This window comes from Opisthorchis viverrini (assembly GCF_000715545.1).
Source record: "Opisthorchis viverrini unplaced genomic scaffold opera_v5_126, whole genome shotgun sequence".
NCBI lineage: Eukaryota > Metazoa > Platyhelminthes > Trematoda > Opisthorchiida > Opisthorchiidae > Opisthorchis > Opisthorchis viverrini.
The window spans coordinates 414,594-424,040 of NW_008751787.1; the positions used below are offsets into that span (position 1 = coordinate 414,594).

At 44.3% G+C, this 9,447-nt stretch overlaps 1 protein-coding gene across 1 annotated transcript in view; it reads right to left on the minus strand.

Annotated features, from left to right (window-relative positions):
- Nucleotides 1-4,372: 4,372 nt before the first annotated feature.
- T265_14007 (hypothetical protein) overlaps nucleotides 4,373-9,447 on the minus strand; it is a gene marked incomplete at both ends in the record, with an annotated part of 34,365 nt that continues 29,290 nt past the window's right edge. Inside the window, 2 exons of the mRNA XM_009171619.1 lie at nucleotides 4,373-4,539; nucleotides 5,552-5,681. Of these exons, the coding sequence (XP_009169883.1) occupies nucleotides 4,469-4,539; nucleotides 5,552-5,681 (201 nt within the window). The remainder of the gene's footprint in view (nucleotides 4,540-5,551; nucleotides 5,682-9,447) is intronic.

Below are 9,447 nucleotides of genomic sequence, written 5' to 3' on the forward strand. Positions count from 1 at the left end.
ATATAAATATATATATATATATATATATATATATATATATATATATAAACTTCATGAGCGTCAAGCCATCGGAAAATTAAAACAAAATGATAACAATTCCATTAACTTTTTATGGGAACTTTTGTACTGTAACTGTGTTCCGCGCAGAAGGAACACTGTCAACATAAATTGACCATGCGCCGACGATAGAAGACCGGCATTTCACATACTCGAACGAATTTTCGAGTCATATTACAGTGGACCATCTGGTCTCCTTAATCAGAAAGAGTATGGGGTATGAACAGACCGCTAATTTGCTTTCAACGGCTGGGTTCTCTATGGTGCAGAACCAAGAGGTTCAGGGTCTTGGATCATCCAAGTGGTTTAACCGCAACTAGCGACTAAAGCCTGATAAACTGGAGATCCTGCGGTCAGTGCTGGAGCGACAAAGTGGACGTTTCTTGGTCAGGTTCTAAGCTTGAACAACGTCCGACATGCAGCTCACAAGCAACGATGGAGTCTGATATTCAGGTTCACCTAGGATCTTTTACTAAAGCTTTCAGTTATCAACAAATGTGTAGTAAGTGGTCAGCATATTTATTAAATAGGAAAGTTATACAACTGATGCGGATCCTGTACTGTCAGCTGGATTTCCATGGTCCAGTATTTTGAGCTTGATCGCGAGCATTATTATGTGAGATGGGCGATATTCTTAGTACATTGTAACCGCTACCGATCTAGTGAGCAAACTTGAGATGGAACTGTTAGGACGGCCAGGTCCTAACGAACAGTTCTACTTTGTGTAATATTTCACTGAGATTTCATTTTCTCTCTTTTGCAGCTAACTGAGCCGTAGCACTCTTTCTTCCGTTGGTTCCTCTGCAATATAGCCGATCTTCATCTGGTGTCCTTTGTCTTCTTCCTTGAGGTTTCCCCACTCTCGTAACTAGACTATCAACGTGACAGAATAAATCGCATCAAGCTCCTACATCACTCAGCTAGCAACACAAAACACAACAGGAACCCATCCACAATCCATTAAAAATAAAACGAGGACCTATAGAAAGATATCCCCCTTGAATCCAGATATATTCACTTCGACTTGGCAATTTCTGACGAGTTGCGGCCGGAATGGAAATAGCTGACAATAAAAAAGTAATATGCTTGCACTGACTACTTTATTTCTAGCATAAGCTCATAGAGGGGTGACCCCGGGGAAACTAGTTAATACTTTGTAGACCTAAGTTTTCTGACTAGTTAGACAGACGTAAAAAGGAAGGCGGGGCCAAAGAAAAACGAGTTCAACATCTTGCAACCGATCGTCGAAGGATTTGGAGCATCAAACGATGGAAGGACTAAAGTTTGGGATCGCTGTGCAACACGGTGACGGAGTTTCCTTAGAATAAGTTATCGTTGCTGAATTTCTCAGATAACCTGCTCAGAGTGTACTTCACTTCGTCACAGCCTATCGTTTTGCTTTTCAATCATCTTGATTGGGTGCAATTGAATGGAATGATTAAATAAAATGCCCAGTGGATGCCCGTCAAAAGTTTCCACAACGACGTCCAAATAGGCATCGTCAAGGTGGTCACTTTTTCGATAGCTCTAAGTGCCACCGACGGGTTAAACACAGAGGAAGCCTTTGTGAACAAACTTGGCTTCATTCTAGTTGTGGCCGAATCAGTCGAGAAGAACTTTCATTTCAGATTAAATATGACAGGTTGAATTGGGCATGTGTGTTTTGCAAAACTTATCAGTGATATCTGCTGACACAACGCCTAACAGGAAACTACAGCGTGAGACCATATCAGAAATACTGTCTTCAATGTGACATTCATAGACGAAGGCCGTCTGTTTCAAGGAGAAAATGTGCCACAGTTCGCCAGATAGTCCAGCCTCGTACATTATTAAGCTATTTCATGAATATTCGTGCACTATGACTTCGAACGGAGGCCTCCGGGGAAATCGTATCACTTTCTGGTTCGGGAAAACCGGCTACCTAATGGTCATGCGTTACACGCAGAAGAATCAAATTGGAGGATCTGGTACGAGAAGAGACAAAGAAAGCACAAGAAGCTACTTCCACAACGTTGGGACTTTATAGCACCTCAAGCTATAGTTCTCTTTTTCATATTTGACAATCAAAGTAGAAACAAACAGCATAAGGCTAGGGACAAAGTGTCAAGGAAAATGAAATGGTTCCAGAGAACTGTCATATGATTATATATAGGATTCCGGAGCCCTTCGAAGGTCATCACGTCGTATTCGTGCGCCCCGTATGAACTAGACTAGGAGTAAGGCTTTTATATATCAAGCCGTACCAAATAACATCCATGAATCCTAATCGCGAAAAATGAGATTCACCTTCAAAGAGGACCAATCGGCGGTGTACCAACAGTAAGTTCTCATCAACATCCGTCGAGCATCATACATGTATCATTGTGAATCGTCAAAGCTACCGCTGAGTCAACTGTAATACGAGTATCCCTTCCATAAGCTTATTACGACGGTATCTGTACTCTATGGTTCATACAAGCGACTTCTCCCATGTGCACCACGCTTACATAAGCCTAGCGTCAGATTAGCTCCACAGTTATCGCATTGGCAACAAACTACTTCCAAGTTGTAAGTAGGAAGAGTATATACAACACGTAGGTGCGTATGATTTTGTGGTTGGTCACGTCAAAGGGAGGGGAGTTTATAGCAGGGTTGAAAACAATCCCGCGATTACTGTTATCCTAGGCTGTTTAGTCTTTTGAAATCAAAATCGATACAAGACTTTGCATGGAAGAGGAAACAAACTGCGATACATGCGTTAGGACCCATTTGAGCTTCCGTGTTAATTCAGTTGTTTATAAAGTGGTGGAGGCCGAGCGCCTGGAATACAAGATCCGGTGTTCTACAGAGCAGCTCTCATCCAACACAAGATGCAATAAAGCTATCTACGTCCATAACAAGTCGAAAATACTGATACCAATTCCAGCCATGGTTATTGTATCACACTTCGTGCGTCATCTCTCTTTAAATTAGTTGATGGTCCCATTACCGAGCCGCTCAAGTTAATTAGGACCATATGAATGGAGACAAGTCAATCCGATGTTAGAATGACCGGCTAGAGCACTTCCGAACTACAATCGGTAAGCAGTTTGGCACGATGAAACCTTCGAGGGTAACAGGATCTGTCGATTGTTCACAGTGGAAGTTTGATTTAGTTGTGCTAGCGCAGGGCAAAGCACTGAGAACTGCCCAGTCCTTGGAGGCAAACTTTCGCCCGGCCCCATCGAGAAAAAAGAACTCACTTCGTCTTATTTTCACACATGAGGAAGTGATAAAAAATCCCGGAAAACCAATTGGACATTCTGAATCGGAACTCACGGTTTCAAGTATCATCATATAACTTTTGACAGTATTCGAATATGACGAAGCAGTCAGTACTGACCATGAAAATGGTGCGACCCATCTCATGCCGTAACTCAGGTACTGGCTCTCGCACACGTCTACACGGATGTGCAAGAATGATAAATAGGCTCATATTATTTCAAGCAATCCAACAATCGTTTTAGCCCTCAAAACTTTGTTTTTTATTCACCCCCTCCCCAGCTACCACTTGACAAGTCTGAAAGTTTGCTAACCCACGGCTGTTTGGAAAGGTCTAATATTAAGAATCCGCTGACATGAGCTCGAACCGCTTTCAATCTGCTACCCAAAAGAGAGCACATCTCCTTCTGATCTTCGTATTTCGTCGAAAGGTTTGGAATACATCCAGAATCCACAATCTGATTGTCGATAAAACTGTTTTCGCTTATACTTTTGGTGTGTGTGTGGCTCCAAATCGCGGTGCACACAAGCCACCTAACTGCCTAACTGCCATGCGACCAGAAGGAAGCATGAGGGCTTGGATAGTGCCAGGTTGCCCAAGTCTAAAAAGGAAATTCAAGAGGCCGAGGTCAGGTTCGAAACACGGACCTTCCGATCAGTAAATTCGCGCTCTAACAACTGAGCCATCTCGCTCCGCCTAGGCATCCTAAAACGCAATGAACCAACAGACACACCGACTGAAGTGCTCAGACGGAATAATCAAGAACTTGGGATTCCGGATTAAGTGGATGAGGTAGCTGACGAACAAGAAGTCCGAGGATAGAAAACACCGTCACTTTTTGCGCCATGTTATTCAATGTTCCGTGGCTTGAATGATTCCGACGACATTTCACTACAGCGCGAGTTTGGTATCAAAACAGACTATTCGAAATAGACAACAGGTCCCGCTGAAATGCAAAACCCAGCAGGGACAGACAGGAAGAATAGCCGAACGAATTTCAGGGTCTTCTGCCTAACGCTTGTCAAACCCACACATGTTTGGATTACTGAAAATCAAATCAAAGGGAGGAACATCAGTCACTAGAGTTTATTTCGAAACATAAGGTAGGGTGATCAGAAAATAGATGACAGATAGAAACAAGTTGGTCGGGGCTATCCTCGAGCCGAACGATCAGAGACAAGATTCTGAAAGATCCCACTCCAGCAGATGAGGTGTCAAATACGTGATAATAACAGAGGCACCTGAAACGGTAAAAAGGTGTGTGGATCAGGTCAAGTTGGGATTAGCTAACGTGTAATTGGTGTTAGAAAGCTACATCAGAGGTAGTCACTCTATGAGAGAGTGGAATCGTTAGTTGGCCTCATTCCGTTCTGCGAGAGGATCCATCGATCATACATTCGTTCCCCGACAGGTCCTGGAGCAGACATACTGATTTCAACAAACGATAATCGTCTTCTGACATGAACCCTATCTTTGAGTAGGTTGGTCATCGGACAATGTGGCAAGCAAAAGTATCCTTGAAAAATTCTTGCCTCTCTTCAAGGCACTAGCAAACTCTTTGAATTGATAGTTCACCAATTAAGCTGGGTCGATGACATGGGGCAGTTCCACGATGTCTGTGATTAGAAAGAAAGCCAACCCTCCGAGAAAATGGGGATTTCCAAGAAAGGAAACGTTATGAAAAAAGAACATGTCTCGAAACGATGTCTCTTCGATGAGGCTTCTTCACCGGACATTCGACAGTGTAGCTGGCCAATGTAACTCAGCAAGTATCCAAAAGTAGACCAAGGGAATTGACCGTTTCAAGAGAAATAGGGATCACTTCATGTGGTCCAAACTAGCATGCTACTTCACACTCAAGCGTGGCACATATTTCGCAAACAGCTGCCACGCGACCCACAGGAAACAACATGGGAAGAGGGTAGGAATGTTCTTAGGACTCCTAAGCCTAAGTGGGAATAATCGAGGCGATCCCGACGGATTGGAACCAAAGGCCTAAATGTTAATGGTCTGCGCCACCCCGAGCGTCTCGCGCAGGGAGGTTACAGCCATCTGAAAGAGAACTTCGATTCGCTGGGGAAAATAATGGAGCGCCTATAAGTCACTGGCTAAGACGGATATTTTTGTTAGGTTACATGGAGTTGCCCATATTTTGTGTGTGGATGCAGATAAAAGACAACCCCACCAACTGGAGTGTAGAAAGCAGGGGGATATGAAGACAATCTGTGCTGAACACGTGACACGCTTACTCACCAGCCCTTCGGAAACAAGTCATTAATTCCAGACCAGCTCGCTTCAGGTCCACTGCACCAGCTTTGGCAGCATGCATGAGCATAGCGTATTCACCAGATACATGATACACGGCCAGTGGGTGGTAGGGGAGCTATGGGAAAAAGAAATCAGAGAACTGAATGCATGGGGAAAGGACAGTAGTGGATGGATGAATTGGCATCTGGCGGGAAAAATTAACGGCTGGATAAGACCAAGCATAAACTCAAAACAGCTTGGTTACGTGAACAAGGCTTGTTTTCAATAGGTTATCCAACAACAGGAATCTGCGAAGAGGACGCAGAATAGCCGTGAGTTTTTGGATTTTACAAAATAGTCTATTTTATCACTATGTTGACAATCAGACAGCCCAGAGATGTCATTCACGTAGCTTTACTTTCGAGTCGCACAGTATTATTACCCCTTGAAATTTTTCAAGTCATAAGCGGGTATTCACAGAGGGCTCCGCTAACGGTCATCCTACTACCTTCAAAGCTCGTTTCGGGGGCTCGCAAAAGGAGAGTCAATTGGCCGAAAAAGGCCGGACAACTACGAGCGCGTTGTTTGAGATGCCGGGTGAACTAATCACATTATTCAAGACCCTAAAGATACCATTATTCAGGCGTGTCCAATCAGGCGCAATGGGGACCAACCGGTTACTGTTCTGGAAGGCAAGTAGCACCAATAACACCCAGAAGTTTCATAATCTCCTTCATGCCCCTCTGCCAGGTCAGAAGTTAGCCACCTCTCTGAATTGGGCACGGAAAACAGTATTCCCCTCGGTAAAAGATGATTCGACATGCTCAATGCATAGCCTGACGCAGCTTCTGGTGTTAGACGCATTCTTCAATAGAAGTTTTCATTGCACGATCGAACACTGGCTTTCTAGCCGCCTCGTTCAAGGATTCGTCGGTACCAACCTAAACGAGCTACAGTTCTGAGAGGTCTCAGATCCGTTGCTAGAACAGGTGATGTTTCACAGCCATACAACAAAACAGTGCGTAATTTAGCCGGATACACACGTCCCTTGAGGTTGAAGGATATACTGCTTTAATGCCATGTGTCTCACCTTAGCGAATGCGGTCTAACCCTTACAGATTCTCGCATTTACCTCATTACCGCATCATTATCCTTGCAAATAACTAGCCACACCAGCTTCCTGGATTCACAGGTAGCTTTCGATTCAGTCTATTGTGTTTAGTGGCGCTGCCTAATCACCTTCACTTGTGGGCTCACGACATTCCATGGGCGCATAGAGAGCTACGGAGAATTTCATCTATCTGAAGTGGTGTCCGACAGAGTTGCCTTTTCCTGTCTGTTCTTTTTTTTAATTGCGTAATCGAACTGATTAAGGAAATCGAGTCCTTTCTCGGAAGAGACCTCGCCTGCCTAGAGTTGGCGGATAACATCCTGCTTCTTGGCGTGAGCGGCTGGCATCGGAAACGGATATGGCGGCTAACACTGGTCGAACCACTAGACACCTGCACACTGTAGGAAGCCTCAAACGGATTGCGTCGAGCCAAATAAGGTGCTGTGAGCAGGCCCCTTGCACCAGTGTAAATTCGAGGGAATATGACCGCGTAATAAGCGCAGAGGACTACAGCAAGCAAACATCCGGGCTTAAAATTGATGACATAACAATGGGCACCGGCACCATTTGCCTGTTTATCACCGAGGCACTCGCATCACCCGTCAATTCCTTCAGCGTGTTACCGGGGGCCACTGTTGAAGTATTAATGGTTGAGCTGGTAGTATCCGATGTAGTCATCTTTAAGATGACGCAGTCGGGTGAAACAAAGTTACCCGGGTTCTAGAAGGTTGCGTTCATCAAATGTACCGGTAACTACACAGGTGACCAACAAAGCCGATCCTGCCAAAGTGCACGCGCCCGCATACTGTGTAAGTCCTCATGGTCAGGGTTGTATTCAGATTCAATCCTTCCGATTGACTGCCAGTTTTCCGACATTGTGAGGTGTCGCCTCTCAAAGCTTCACACGCCTGTTTGGATAGCAACTTGGCATGCTATTCTGTTTAGTGCTGCCTCCCTGGATGGAGATCCCGGGACTCAAATCACCGGTGGTTAATGACATTGGCAGAAATAGCCCAATCGCGCAGTCAGTAGCGCTCGTGCATCAAAGCTACCGCATTCACCCTCAATCGCCAATGGCCAGAGGATGTGGCGACCAGAATTTCAGCAACCAAACATAGTTCACCGGTGAATGACAGAACAGAGGAAATGGGATCTCATTACTCTGAAGAGTCAACCTTCACGACTAGAAATTCCTGAAATGGGCTCCACAGGCTTGCAATGGCATTTAGGGTGGGATTGTTGTGTGGCGGGATCACTGCGATCAGTTCTAATATGGGATATTAGTAGCCAACACTCAACAATCAGTACATGACACAGGACGCTCTTACAATATACAGGTCTTTCAGTACCAGTATGAAGGGCTGTTGCGTTAACCACTTCCTACTAAAAAATCGCTCTTGTTCAAACTAGAAAGACTCAATTTCATTAAGATTCTGTTGTCTAAACGAGTGTACAAAACTGGCTGGCGGTGGGTACTGGCAAGAATAAGTCCCACAGATTAAGTGAGAAGTACACAGGAAGAAAGTGGCGTGGGATGGAAGCGAGTGAGTAACTTGGAATTCTACAAAAATGAATACAGTGATTCGCCGGTAAATTACTTCCAATACGGACCTCCTCCTTTGAAAAGGAACACATCGACCCATTTCCATGGAGACATTTTAAAACACAAGCATTCCTACTCCCTCGGGAAGAATGGTTTTTCACACAGTGTCACACAGTGAACCTCCTCGGGACAACAGTTAATTCTTGTCTAAGTATGGCAAGCTCAGGATGCTTTGCTAGCTATCAAGCTATGAACAATTTAAGTTGCTCCAATTCAGATCGAGAAACTGACTTAGCAACATGACTACAAAGTGATAGCTAGTTCCCCTTGGGCTACGTCCAATTGAAAAGAATATGATGACGAACCGATACACTACATCAAATTTATGTTCATAATTGTGTCAACAGCTAACGGATGGCATGGAATTAAAAAAAAGGATCCAGACCGCTGTTGGGATCAAAGGCAAAGTTCAGCATAAATCAATGAGCTTTCGGACATCTTCGCCCCCAGCAACATACGTATCTCCTCATCATCGTGAGGAGATAATATTTCGAACGGGTTATTTATGTGTTTCGGTAGTTTGATCCACTCCCCTAAAATAGGGACATTCCAGTAAAAGATCCCCCTTCGGTTGGAACTCACGGGTTTTCCCCTGTTGAAGGAGACCATCAAATATGGATGTGCTAAGAAACGAAGTTCAGGAGGAGCTAACAAAGTCATGATGATTTTATCATCTTTCACGATTAGGTTTGATACTCAGCATAAGGATTAACCTCGATCATAATGTGAGCAGTCCACACTGCGACAACCTGAGGAAAGAACGTGAACCAACAGCGGCAAGAATATACTGTCGAGGCAGCTGGGCTCCCCAGTCGGGTTACAAGGAGGGAAGGTACTATTTATAACTCAAAACTTTGGTAGATATGGCCCAAAACTGCTATCAGTCTCAACACTCTCGTTCAAAAATTCTTACCGTGTTCCGTTCAATTTACACATCTGCTCGTTTTGGACTTCATCTTGCTTATTTCCTATGTCGAACAGAGTTCCTGAGTTTTGTGTGGTTAGTTAGCATCCGATGGGGACTTGACCACCAAAAGTGGTTGAACAATCGGACGACTCAGTATAATTGTGCTAACACACACTATCACCAATTCACGTCCGTCGAGGACCGCCCAGGACGGACTGTTTTGCTTGCCACGGACAAAGTTATATATATATATATATATATATATATATATATATATATAT